Raw genomic sequence first — 14,634 nt, 5'->3', positions numbered from 1 at the left:
GATAGCTAGAGAAAGAATGGGGATAGCAGGAGAAAGAACGGAATTATCAGGAAAAAGAATGGGGATAGCAGGAGAAAGAACGGGAGTTATCAGGAGAAAGAATGGGGCTAGCAGGAGAAAGAATGGGGTAGCCAGAGAAACAATAGGATAGCAGGAGAATGAATAGGGAATAGCAGGAGAATGAATGGGGATAGCAGGAGAAGGAATGGGGGGATAGCAGGAGAAAGAAAGGGATAGCGGGAAAAAAAAAAGAAAACACCAGTAGCTCGCTGTTATTGGAAAAGCATTTTATGAATTAAGACACTAATTAGATAAATACTGTAATGAGGAGGAATTTTGCTTTGTTCATTTAGCAAAAATTGCTGTTACAAAACTACTGGTGGTGGCTTAGATTGATTACAAGGGTTGAACGCGTATCATAGAGTAATGTTAATATCTTTTTACCCCAACAAGGTACATCGTTTACTGTACAGTGGAATAACGTACTGCTGAAGGATCATGCTGATGCTGGCACATTTACGTTTCAGGTTGGTGGATAATAAAGAATTTAGTCATTACATTTGTTCTATGTTAAGTGTTTTTTTTTTATATATTTTGATCATATCTCGATATTGTATTTTTGCACAAGTTGCTTGCCCTATAAACTTGTGTTGCAATATGTAGGTGTTTTATGATTATTGGAATTTATTATATATATTTTTTTCACTTGGTACAGGCAACGTTGCACAAGAACGGGGATATTGTATTCGCATATAAACAAGTTCCAGTGATAATAACTAAAATTGGTGATGAACAGCACCCAGTTAAGGTTGGACTCTCTGATGCTTACATTGTGGATCGTACAATATTCTGTAAGTTGAGAGCTTTGTATACGGTATTTTGCAGGAACTGCACAACATTTTGTATTATTTGTAATGACTTGTAATGATTCACTTGGTCAATTTATAGGGTTGATAAAGGAGGCAAATATGAATGATGTACAATTAGAATATTTACTAACTACATACAGGAGAAAATTTAAATATACGTACAAAACCACCATGGATCTAAATGTGTGTTTTATATGGATAATTACTGTGTAGTCTAAAATACTCACTGAAAAGCTTAATTTAAATAGTAAATCATAATGTGTACACTGAAGCCTAATATACAAACTCTAAAGTCTAATATAGAAATACGTTTTGACACATTGCTGAAAAAAATGCACTCGACTGAACCCATGCATTAACACAGTAATGTCCTGATGATGCTGTCTTACAGCTTCTTCTTAAAATTCACATCAAAATAAGTAAATAAATAAATCTAATCTAAGTACACACTATTTGAATTGTGGCAGACAGCCAAGGATCATAAGTGGGTTGAGGTTAGCCTCCCTTGTGGTGAGTGAGATAAATGGGAGGCTCCCCATGCTACAGTATCTGCAGCCCATGATTGACAATTTTAGCTTGTAAGTAATCTTATGTTTGATGTTGTATTAGGCCTTAATTGTGTCATCTGTTTTCAGTTGTGCGAAGAAAAACCATCTATGAGTATCACAAAATTGACAAGAAAACTTCTGGGATTGGTAACTGGACAGCAATTTTGTTCAAAGCTCTTCCAACATGTGTCTCTCTCAACAGCTGTACTAAATGTTTATCTCAGAAGATCAGTTTTCAGGTAATATCGGACATCGTGCTCATTTTCTGTTAAAAGTAAATACTTTCTCCACAGAACAAAAATATCTTGTACAGCTTAGGACATCTGTACTCTATGCTTTACTGGGTTGAGTAAGTTTCCTAAACAAGTTATTTTTGTTCTGCAATGCTCATTGTTGTCTTTAATGTCAATGTTATTATCTTGTCACAATTCATTTCGTTCAGAGCTCTGGTGTCTGCAGTACTAAACTATTTACCATATTGTATCTGTATTTTCAGGTGTTGTATACACTGTACTTGACAGAATACTGAAGAATTCTGGACTAGTTTAGCTCGATTAATAAATAAAGCAGTTGCTACTGGCTTGCTTTGTAAGTTAAGGATGCATAAATAAAAGATAATTATTTTTGAATGAATAGGTTTTACACAGGGTGTTAATGTATCTCTTAATAATGTAATTGATGTTGCCTTTATAGTGCCAGTGGTGCAGTGAAATTGGACGATGCAGCAATGGGCTGGATCGGCACAGGCAAGATTGGCTGCATAATGGGTGTGAGGCCCTCCATGTCCAGACTGTTAGCGAATGTACCGAAACTGATGTGAGCCCCACCACTGTAGACACCTTTGGCCATGATGCCAGTGTGGAGTCATATAGTAAAGGTTTGTAGGAAAATTGCTTATTTTTTTCCTAATTTAGTAACGAGTTCATATAACCTGGATCAATTTCTTTACATTTTTTTTACAAGTATGTGTTTGAGATTTTGTATTGTCATAAGCTTATATTTTGTAATTAAAATTGTGTAGAGGTAATTGTTTTGGCATTAGTATTTGGTATTAGTAAAATATACGTTCTACTATTAATTGATAAGGAAAAGAGTGAACTAGTTGCCCCTTGCAAATAGAAGAAATCTTGAGGTGATCTTGAGATGATTTCGGGGCTTTTAGTGTCCCCGCGGCCCGGTCCTCGACCAGGCCTCCACCCCCAGGAAGCAGCCAGTGACAGCTGACTAACATCCAGGTACCTATTTTACTGCTAGGTAACAGGGGCATAGGATGAAAGAAACTCTGCCCATTGTTTCTCGCCGGCGCCCGGGATCGAACCCGGGACCACAGGATCACAAGTCCAGTGTGCTGTCCGACCGGCTCCATAGGAAGTACCAGGAAGACTAAAAGGGTACTACTGGAAACTATCTCCTCAGATTATCATCATGATGGATGTGAAAATCATTGTCACGATGTTGGATGTGACCTTCCTAGGTGATCAAGGACTGCAGTGTTTGTGTTTGATGAAACATAGTGAAGCTATGTAGTAGTCAAACATGAAAGGGGAGCAGGTTAAAAAATAGGTTGAGAAGGGCATGAAACTACAGAAAGGGAGACTATAGAAATGAAAGAGAAACCCTGTTGTAACTCAAGTGCAGGTGTAACCTAGAGAGGGTGGGTTATCTTGAGATGATTTCGGGGCTTTTAAGTGTCCCCGCGGCCCGGTCCTTGACCAGGCCTCCACCCCCAGGAAGCAGCCCATGACAACTGACTAACACCCAGGTACCTATTTTACTGCTAGGTAACAGGGGCATAGGGTGAAAGAAACTGCTCATTGTTTCTCGCCGGTGCCCGGGATCGAACCTAGGACCACAGGATCACAAGTCCAGTGTGCTGTCCGCTCAGCCGACCGGCTCCTAGGGTGGGTGGTGGCAGGGGGAAAGTTGCGAGCAAGATAATCCAGCTAAGAAATTGAAGGAAAAATGGTGGGTTAATAGTGAAGAGTGTTACATTTAAGGAGTGCTCAGTGGGAGGGTCAGTCCTTCCTGGCCAAGATACGAACCCAAGCCAAATCGCTCACAAAGTGTAGGGAGTATGTTACCACTGCACCACCAGGGGCTGTATTTTGGGTCTGTTGCTAATGAGAGGTGTATACTTTAGCTATAAAGGTTTTCAAAGTGTATGAATAATACCTATGTAGCTTACTCACAGTTTTTGTAAGAAAAATTCCTCTATTTTTTGTACTGCAAATAAAATTACCATGAGTTGATAAGTGGTTAAATATGGTATGATGAACTAGCTGGGTTTTTATTTTAAGGTGGAAATCAAATCAAATTCTTCTTTCAGATGTAGAAGAGGCGGGTTCAGCTGTTGGTACAGTGGTTGGAGTAGTGTTTCTTGTAGCACTCATTTTCGGTATAACAGGCTGGGTCATGTACGCCTACTTCTTCCCACATTCCCCTTCGGGGCAGATTCTAATTCGGGTAAGTGCATCTTTGTTGAACCATCTCATTGCAAGTTACGTAGCTGTGTGTTTGTGTAATTATTCTATAGTTACAGAATGAATGCTACGTTTGTGGTGACCTGTCTTCCATGTACATTTGATCGTATTTAACTTCAAATTCATCATGTAACACATTTGTGCTTTCACCAGTGCTATTTCTAAAGATATACTTCCTATTACTGTATATATTAACTTAAATCTGAGTACACAGTCCAGCCTTATGTGCTGCAGAGTTTATTTTTATATAAAATAATAGAAGATCAAATTTAAAAAAAAACTTGGTAAATATATTTGGGCACTTTTCTCTACCATTTATTTCTGAGCTAGGGCCCCCTCGATGGCAGAGAAACAGTGAAACTATCCACTATTGAGTCAGCTTTTACTGTTAAGACAACAAAGCAGAAACTTTTTGCCTATCCCCTGTAAATGGTCATATTAATTGAGAGGAAAACCATTTATCTCTTGTAATTACTGGTTAGCAGCTTACACTGACCATCACCAGGTGGCAGCACAAGCTACCCCAACAAGGTTGGATCAATTGGCATTAATCATTTTCCTCATTTTACACTCATTCACATCCTGCTTCTAATGAGTGCTACATTTTAAAGGGAACTTAACTCCTAATGAAATGAGGCTTAAAATTGATAACTTGCATGTATATGTAATTTGTTTATCAAACACCGTATTGTTATTGTCCGCTCTTGTGTTGTTACAGTATCGCCCGAGCACATGGTCATGGAAGAGGGGAGAAGCCCGCTACACTGCCGCGTCCATTCATAGTATTCACATGTGAGCTGGATCGTGGATCAGTTACATGCGCTTCATCATCTTGCCCTTCAGCAGTAAAATTTCTTAATGTTCATTAAGACTGTAGAGGTGTAAAATATTGACATTTTTAATCTTGTTTTGGTAATGTAGAGTTGAACTCAAGCAAAATGGGTAATGTTTTAAGGGTGGATTTAGGACTGGCACACCTGTTGACTGTGCAGGTTTGAACTTCATATTTTGTGACTAGTACTTTCTGCTCACCTCTCAGGTAATTGTTGTGTGTTAAGCCTGCCTGGTAATAATGTGTTTCTCAATACTGGCAACATTACTGTCTTCTCTGATTTTTTATTTTCTAATACAATAACTTTTATGAATTTTGTGTAATTAGAATTGTTTACTTTTGGAACTCGGAGTGTTTTAATATAATTTATTCTGAATATGGAAGGCGTTCTTTTATGAGTGTTTTAACACTTTCTGTAAAGAAACTGTGGTGGTGTTCACCCCAAACTAGGTCTGACTGATCTTACTATTTAACAGTTTGTTGCATCCTAATAATAAAACAAAAGGAATAATGAACAAATGCCATGCTGTATGACATGGCATAATCTACTCCATATGCAGGCCAAGTAATCCAATTTGTGGTTCTAATTTCAAAGTCCTCATATTGATCAAATTATTTACCATGAACATTGTGAGGTCAATTTTTTTTTATATACTTAAAATGAACTGGAAGTTTGACTTGTAAGTTCAAAAATAAATATCATGAGCTATAGCATTTACATTAATCTTCAGTGATTACAATGTCTTAATACTGTTCAATATAGGCAAGTTGCCGTGTCATATTATCTGAGTCTCTTAGGACAGGATGTAGCTTCCTGAGGAAATATTGTATCAAATGTATAGATTTATTTGCTAACATACAAAATTCAATGCTTCATTAATAATTGTTAAAAAAAAACTACAGCGTCCTTAAAGATCCTGAGACTTCACACACACACATACACACACACACACACGCACACGCACGCACACGCACACACACACGCACAGAGAGAGAGGGGTGCAGACTCCATACACATTTTCAAATATAGATATGATAGAGCCCAGTAGGGTCAGGAATCTGTACACCAGTTGATTGACAGTTGAGAGGCGGGACCAAAGAGCCAAAGCTCGATCCCCGCAAGAACAAGTTTTCTTTTGCAAACAGAGTGGTAGACAGTTGGAACAAGTTAAGTGAGGTAGTGGTGGAGGCCAAAACCGTCGGTAGTTTCAAAGCATTAGACGACAAAGAGTACCGGGAAGATGGGACACCACGAGCGTAGCTCTCATCCTGTAACTACACGTAGGGAATTACACATACACACTCACTCTCTCTCACTCACACGCACAACTAGGTGAGTACTCACTCACTCTCAGTATACAGTACAGTACTGTATATGCATTTTGTAACAAGGTCTTCATTGTTTAGTTCCACTTTACAGAATAATAACTACATACTGTACTGTACATGTACATCCAAACTCTTACAAGAGAAGATTTCACACATTGCCGAATAATTTGTTCATGTCAGAGATGTCAAATAATCATAATTATAATAATTCCGAGTGTGCATACATATAGTGTATATATACGTCTGGGTTTGTATGTGTGTGTATCTATGAATGCATACATGGAAAACCTGAATCGAGTTCCAAAAAAAACTGAAACAAAATATGGAATGTTGTTCAGTACTGTCAACTGAAAGATGCCCCCCATGTTAAGTGCCTTTTATATAACAAAAGTTTGGTAATGACTATATATTCTGTATGCAATGCATGCATTAAGTTTGTTTTCAAACTACTTTAATATGAATGTTTATATATTTTAAAGTGCCTTTTTCTACTGTAGACATTTTATAATTTGACTAGCAACAATAACTGCTTGTAATAATGAGACCAATGTCATATGGAAACTATAACTTTATTGTGGCTAATATTTCACAAATCCAGATTTAAAGTTAATTACAAGTTGACCACAATGAGTTTAACACTGTAAGACGGGGTCCCCATGTAGTATTTTTCTACATGTTGAATATCCTTTAAATGACACTAGAAATTTCCTTTGGAAAACCTATTTTCTTTGTGATTTATTCGTTAAGGATGTAGAGAAAGTTAAAACGATTGATAACTTGTATTACTAATTCTTAAATAATACATATCCTTCATCGTTCATAATCAGTAAATTTCTGTTGACTCACGGATGTTGATTTCTAAACAGGTACTGTATCCATTTTTTCAAGATCTGCAATATATTATTAAGATGACATTCCTACTTTCTTATTTTGTATGCCCTCCTGGGGCCAGATTCACAAAAGCACTTACGCAAGTACTTACGAACCTGTACATCTTTTCTCAATCTTTGGCGGCTTACTTTACAATTATTAAACAGTTAATGAGCTCCGAAGCACCAGGGGGCTGTTTATAACAATAACAACAGTTGAATGGGAAGTTTTCATGCTTGTAAACTGTTTAATACATGTAACCAAAGCCGTCAAAGATTGAGGAAAGATGTACACGTTCGTAAGTGTTTTCGTGAATCTGGCCCTTGTACTTTTAAAGGGAGAGAGATCTTGCATGGAGATTTAGGAAGGGCATGATCTTGAGGTTATCTTGAGATGATTTTGGGGCTTTTTAGTGTCCCCGCGGCCCGGTCCTCGACCAGGCCTCCACCCCCAGGAAGCAGCCCGTGACAGCTGACTAACACCCAGGTACCTATTTTACTGCTAGGTAACAGAGGCATAGGGTGAAAGAAACTCTGCCCATTGTTTCTTGTCGGCGCCCGAGATCGAACCCGGAACCACAGGATCACAAGTCCAGCGTGCTGTCCGCTCGGCCGACCGGCTCCCCCTGATAATGGCAACCATGACACAACTGGTGTATCATGGTCACAATTACCCCATGTGGAGGAGGAGGAGGAGGAGATGTCTGTTGTGTAACACTGAAATGTTTAGATTTCATTTCTATATTGGTTCTTTACTTACCTTGTTTTATTGATTTTTTTTCATGTAGGATTACATTGTAAACAATCATTTGACTAATTAGCTTTGGACACTATTTTAGTGTGTTGGTGATTATAAGCAGAGTTTGTAATTAAAGATTGCTTCACTTTTCAAGGTAGTGCAAAAACATACCATGCACATTAAGAAAAAAAAAGACCAGTAACTATGCTATGATTTCAGACAGTGGAACTGTCAAATTTTGCTTCACTTAATTACTGCACTTTAAATAGTACACAGTTACAGTTACATTTAAACAGTTACAAAATCTGTTTATATGAGTTGAATTTATCTGTAATGCAGAGTCAGTCATTTTATTATGCAAATTTAGTTTAATTTGGTTTTACTCTCTTGGTGAATAAGATAAAGCTCTCACCCCCCCCCCTTTTTTTTTTTTTACAATCACCATTTTAAGACCAGAGACAGTGCAAATGAGATGTGTGTATGTGTATTTAATTACTATATTACAAGATAACAGTAATGCTCTTGGTGTCCCATCTTCCCTCTGATATTTATCATATGTTTTGAGTCATCCGCTTATTGTGGCATCCACCATGGTCTCTCAATTACTACCGTCAACAACTCTATTCGATAAAGAAAATTTTTGTACTATTTTCATGGGTACGTGCACACAAGGTGTAAAGAGATGCGATATATATCATCTGCATACAATGTAGAAATCGAAATCAACAAAATTGATAGGGGAGGAATTCCTGAGACCTGGCAATTCAAGAACTAGAGGTCATAGATTTAAGCAAACTAAACGAAGCTGCCAAAGACATATAAGAAAATTTATTTTTGCAAACAGAGAGGTAGACAGTTGGAGCAAGTTAAGTGAGAAAGTGGTAGAGGCCAAAACTGTTAGTAGTGTCAAAGCATTATATGACAGTGCTGGGAAGGCGGGACACCACGAGTGTTGCTCTCATCCTGTAACTACATCTAGGTAATATGAGGGCTGCTAGTTTCCTATTTTATCACTTGAGTGCTTATGTCTCAGTTGTAATGCCTAGACTACATGGAGGTAAGATGTAACTCTCTTAGCCGTTTATACCCAACTGAAGAAATTTTTTTACCGTATTGTTTGTTTGAAATTTGAGGGGTTTTAGGATATTCACATCAAAAGGGGTATCACCACTGAAGTTGCAGGGACTCTTTACCTCAGAGAAGAGGAAATTCAGCACCTGGGGGAGCTATGCTGGGCTCCCATGTGTGTTCACATAGTCCTTTTCTTCCCCTTGTTTTATACAAGCTGTATTTTATTTCTGATAAAATTCAGAATTTGGAACAAAATTAACTGTCACAGGTGGTAGAATTCCACACTCGACTGATGTGGGCAGAAACCAAGAATGCATTGTCATACTGAGCGTTGGAACTAGGGAGTTGGCAGCTTTTGGCTCTCACGTTTCATGAAGCCTAGAATCCAGATACTATACTTGAGAAACCCGTGGCAATTTTACCCTAGGAACTAAGGATCTCTGAAGCAACAGGGACAACATTTTACTGATTCTGTTCTCTGTACATTAAGACTTGGATCAATTCTCTGTGGGAGGCAGCACCACCTGAAGTCACTGGAGTTGTTGTCCACTATTGATATGCATATGTAGTTTCACTCCAACTTCTTGCCATTCTTCCAGGAGTGCCTGTAATTTTATCTGGATGACCAGCAGGATTAAGAGTTGCTGGACATTAGAAAATGAAGTGCTCTCTGCATGACACCCAGCTGTGGTAAGGCTCCTCTTAAGAATGTCATTAATTTCACTGTGCCTCAAGTGCCAGTCTCCTGTGCTTTGGCAGAGCAGGCCATGCTGACAGTAACTGTGATCCTCTGCCTTACTGGACATGCACCTATATTAGGTGTGGATTTGGGCAGCAAGGCAGAGGGCTACTGCAATATGGAGGGCTTGTAATCACCTAGTACTCGCCTAACATCATTTTGTCCGAGATGCGTGCCTGTTGCTGACATGAGGGTTGTAAATATGATGTGAACTCCATGGGAAATTGCTGCCAAGGCAAGCATTCTCATTTGTTGTTGCAGCATCGAAAGATACTGTAGCTGCTCTGTCCTGTGATTGGGTTGCCCAGATGTATTGATTACAGGTTTTAGATTGAGCTGGTGGGAATGATAAGGCTACAAGAGAAAGCCACTTAGTGCATTTAAGGTTTGCCACTTTCATGGTTAAAAAACTAAAAAAATTTATGCTTGGAGAAAGTCACGTTCTATAAGTCTTGAGGTGTTCCCTATTGCATAGAAGGTTACTTTCCTGTGGTTAGTAGAAGTACTGTTATTGTAATTAGTCTGAATGGGAGTGTGTGTGTGTGTGAGGTGAAAGATATTAACAATAATTCATGTATTAAACTGTAATGCACTTCATAGCTAAAACTGAACAAGATTGTGGATGTTTGAGTAATGGACTTGGGATTAAATTTTTGCAAACCAAGTAATGCAATGAAGAAATAATTCTATACTACTGTTCTTGTTCATCTTTACTATGTCTTCAATGACGAAGGATTAGTTGTTTGGTCATGGCTAGTTGATTGCTCTTGGTTAGCTAGTATCACCAGACATACAGTTTAGACATAATATGGCTCATTTAGTGTAATGGTCTATGTCCTTGACTCTCAACCGAGGCTCTTGGGCAAAATCCCCAGGTAAGACAGACGCAGTTGGACACGTTACCTTGTTTGACTTATAGTTTCTTGTTGAATTCCTTAGATGACCAAAGCTTATTCTTTCTGGAAATAGGCTTGGCACTTTGCTTATCCTTTCTGGAAATCTAGGTATATATTTAAAGAAAAATTAAACAAATAATTTGCACATTAATAACATATATTGGTAAAAAATGTGTGTTCTAAATGAAAAGCTATATTTAAATGGGAATTACTTTCCAAATAACCATATTGTTCCAAACATTATAGAAAAACATGTTCAAAGAGTTTCCAGATCCATTTTGTATTTTATTTGTGCTTTGCCATTTAAGCTGCACTTGAGGAATGTTGTCGTTGGTAATATTTTGCTGGCAAAGATTGTAATGTTGACTGGTAATGCTCGAGCATTAGAAAGTAATTATATTTATCACCTCGTCTCATAAAGATCCGCCCAACCACTTGGACTGGATGGTAGAGTGACGGTCTTGCTTCTTGCAGGTCGTCGTTCAACCCTCGACCGTCCGAGTGGCTGAGCACCGTTCCTTTCCTCCGTCCCATCCCAAATCCTTGTCCTCGTATTCCTTCCAAGTGCTGCATAGTTTTAATGGCTTAGTGTTTTTTCCTGATAATTACCTTACTACTTTACCTCATGAAGATCCATTACATTTTGAACCACTCAAGAATTTGTAACCTATATTCTCACATGTATGAGGCATATAATTATCTGTTTTTCAGTCTTGACCAGTTTGGCTATTGTATTCTTTTCTTGTAGTGAGGTATTCCTTCTAGGTTTAGTTGCGTATGGAGACTATTGTGCCTTAAAATATTCAATATCATCCACTCGTGGCCTTGTCATCTCTTGAAGATTGCTTTGCATAGCAGAGGGACCATCATATTGTACAGTAAATTCCAAGACCTGTTGAGCTTATGAGCAATTAGTCAAAAGGTCTCTAAGCAAATGAGAACTGTAGGAAAATCTAATTTTGCAAGAATAGGAGTATGCTCAGGCGATTGAAATAAGGTAGTTTCACTGGTGACCAGTGAGAGATTATTTTACGCTTATTAATGTATACCGTACTAAATTATCCGAGTTAACCAAGGGGGCTGAGTAAATGATCTAATGTCACCATGTATGTGGCTGGTAATTAAGATATTGTTTGTTCAGGTAGCTATCACTGTTGTGAAAGAATACTAATGAGTATTTTAATTAGTGTGTGCCAGTCCCCTACACTTAGTGAATGAGAGATCACCAAGGACCTGTTAAAATAGTAACAGTTGCCGGAATGTATGACACAAGTTGACGCGAGGGAGGGAAGACTTTGTACATGTGCACAATTTTACGTCTGCATTTTATAAGTTACCTGGTAAGATAAATTGTCAAAAGAGAGTGTAAATGTATTAAGACACACACATGATAAGTATCTAATACAGTACATACAAAATTCTTCCCTCGATAAAGGTGTTAACATATGGGGAACTGGATGTGGTAATGAGTAATATAATATTGTCATAAGCAGTTAAGGATATCATTTCAGGGAACAGATTTTATTAAACGATATTTATGAACCAAGGTGGTTATATTTTTCCCTTTCTTGCAGCAAGAGAATGAGAGCTTTTTGTGGTTCCATCTTGGTATTTGTTAGATGTCAAACTTGAGTGGGGCTCCAGATGTAGAAAATAGACGGCTTAAGTCAACGGCTCGGCCACTAAAATTTTTTATTTTATATTTAGTGATTATTGTAGCTTCTTTTTCCTCTCATTATAATGCAATGAATAATGACAAGAGAACATTATAGAAATAAAGCTAAATTTTGATATGAATATGAAGCCCGGTAAGTTTTGTGGGACCTAGCATGTGACAAGTAACATATAAAAAGTACTTTATATATTACAGGTTGTTATAGGTGTAGATGACCTCTGACATATTAGTAACATTACTAATGTTTGAAAAAACTGCTTAGACATAAATAATAGAATTGCAATATGCCTTCCCAACAACACTTTCCAGTGGCATGTCATTTGTTGTGGCGTGTATATTTCTTGATTACTGGTGTCTTTGTCTATTCTTGGTACAGTAGTATGATTACTACGAGGCTTGACCTGAGCTGCTTAAACAAGATGAATAAAATCATTGGTTTAGTCATTAACAAGTGAATTCCTAAAGCCAGGAAACAAATACCATGCCAAGGAACCTACTGCAATGTACATTTTTCTGTGATACAGTACTTCTTCCATGTCATGTGGTCTTGTATGTTTGAAAGAGTAGCTTGGACTTGAACAGTTAGTAGACAGAATTGAATTTCTGAAACACACAATTTTATATGTAGTGTTTAAATCTTTATATTTTAGGATAGGTAAGAAAAGCTATAATTACAAGAAAAATGTGACCATGTGTGCATGTGGAGGCGTTTCCTCGCCCCCACTTATGCACGCTTGGGTGCATGCCTGTATAAATGTGTGCAATGTATGATGTATAATGCATGATGTATATAAATTTGCATTTGCATGCACAAACAGCTTCAGAGTTCTAGTTTGTTAAATGCCATTATATCATCTTAAATACTTTTCATAATACATTTTCTCCTGTTTCTGTTCGACATTTGTAGTATCATCTACTCATAACATTATAAAGAAATACACCGACAACGACTATTTGGTCTACTTTTCATTGACTGCGTGTATATTGCCTATTTCCCATGTGCCTTCTCAACAGTTGGTAACATCCCCTAATTATAGCCAGAAAATCCATATGATCAATATTAATAACGATGTCACTTGTTTTCGTTATGAGATAGACATCCAAGAAGAACTAAAATATTAGGGTGTCCCCTAAGTAGAAATAACATTTTTTTTTTTAGTTGGGTGTTTGTCTTGAAATCTTCAGTCTTGAAACTAAGCTTGAATAAGTTAGGAAGGTAATGTACAGTATATTATTATATTTTGTTAAAGTTTGTCAGGATAGTGAGTTCTATTAAGGAGTGTGACTCATTGAGCCAAATAATTAGTAACCATTGTATGTTTGTTTTTGTTAATAGAGGATGTCTAGTAAATTATGTATTTTCTATGAATTTATGTGATTAATGCCAAAAACTGTTGTTTTTATAGTCTCATTGTAGTAGGGTGTGGTCAGTACAATAGTGTGCAATTAGTTATGTAATTAGGAAAATACTTGTGTATTTAATTGCAAGCTTAAATACATAGGATAAATATGATGGAAATTTATGGCACAAAAATATAGGTTCTTGCAAGATAAGGTGATGGATTTATGACAACTGAATATAACAAGATTATCTGTACTTTTCCCTTCATTTCTTAAGGTATTGTTTGTTAATAATGCTTAGAAATTTATATATTGAAGAAATTAAAAAAAAATACTTCTGGGATTTCTGTCCTCTTAGTTTTGTTAAAAAGATTGTAGGTGGCGTTTGTGACAGTAGGTCTCTGCTTGCGCTTCTATTACATTGCTTAACACAATTATTTCCCCTTACATCTGTTGTCACATTGTTTATGTACCCCAGCTACATAAATAAATGCAATCAATATTCATTAGTTTGTGTTTATCCTTAAAAATATGTTTATACACAGTTTGGCCATGATACTTCGGCACTCAGTAGTGGAATGATTTTTGGCTGTATTTGTGGTGTCTGGCTATAGTAAATTCACTTACTCTGCCCTGTAGGTGCATTAATTGCAATGGTGTTCATGTTGCATTCTTTCAGTCCTAGTTTCACTTTAAAACAGATTAGTTTGTCCTCCACCTTAAACAATGACAAGATCCCTTTCTCAGAAGTTAGGCATTTATTACTATGTCTCACCCATGCTTGTCAATCCCCTTAACCCTTTGATCTGCCCCATAATCATTTTGTTGTAATGAAAACAGTGCTCTCGACTTGAAGCACCACTTGTTTCCTGCCCCTCCATAGTCTGCTGCCTTGAAATCTTCATAGAAATGACATTACTGCACCCAGTCTCACACACTACTTTCACTTTCGGAAACAGAGTGGTAGACGGTTGGAACAAGTTAGGTGAGAAGGTGGTGGAGGCCAAGATCGTCAGTAGTTTCAAAGCGTTATACGACAAAGAGTGCTGGGAAGATGGGACACCACGAGCATAGCTCTCATCCTGTAACTACACTTAGGTAATTACACTACTTTTCCCCAGCCCTCCATCACCATGCGCAGTCCTGATCCGTTTCTCCATCTCTTTGGCACCCCAAGTTCCTACCAGAGTCCTTATTGCCTCAATTCCTCCAGGTTAATCCTGATTCAGGTTTATACTGGTCTAGG

At 37.6% G+C, this 14,634-nt stretch overlaps 1 protein-coding gene across 5 annotated transcripts in view; it reads left to right on the top strand.

Annotated features, from left to right (window-relative positions):
* l(1)G0289 (lethal (1) G0289) overlaps positions 1 to 13,894 on the top strand; it is a 36,601-nt gene extending 22,707 nt beyond the window's left edge. For all 5 annotated transcript variants that reach the window (XM_045739636.2, XM_045739634.2, XM_045739635.2 and 2 more), the window contains 6 exons: positions 454 to 527; positions 716 to 851; positions 1,505 to 1,656; positions 2,111 to 2,294; positions 3,744 to 3,880; positions 4,616 to 13,894. In XM_045739636.2, coding sequence (XP_045595592.2) covers positions 454 to 527; positions 716 to 851; positions 1,505 to 1,656; positions 2,111 to 2,294; positions 3,744 to 3,880; positions 4,616 to 4,693 — 761 coding nt within the window. In that variant the 3' untranslated portion in view covers positions 4,694 to 13,894. The remainder of the gene's footprint in view (positions 1 to 453; positions 528 to 715; positions 852 to 1,504; positions 1,657 to 2,110; positions 2,295 to 3,743; positions 3,881 to 4,615) is intronic.
* Positions 13,895 to 14,634: the final 740 nt, after the last annotated feature.

This window comes from Procambarus clarkii, chromosome 25, assembly GCF_040958095.1.
Source record: "Procambarus clarkii isolate CNS0578487 chromosome 25, FALCON_Pclarkii_2.0, whole genome shotgun sequence".
NCBI lineage: Eukaryota > Metazoa > Arthropoda > Malacostraca > Decapoda > Cambaridae > Procambarus > Procambarus clarkii.
Note: the sequence above shows the minus strand (reverse complement) of the source record. Positions and strands in the feature narration are given on the sequence as shown.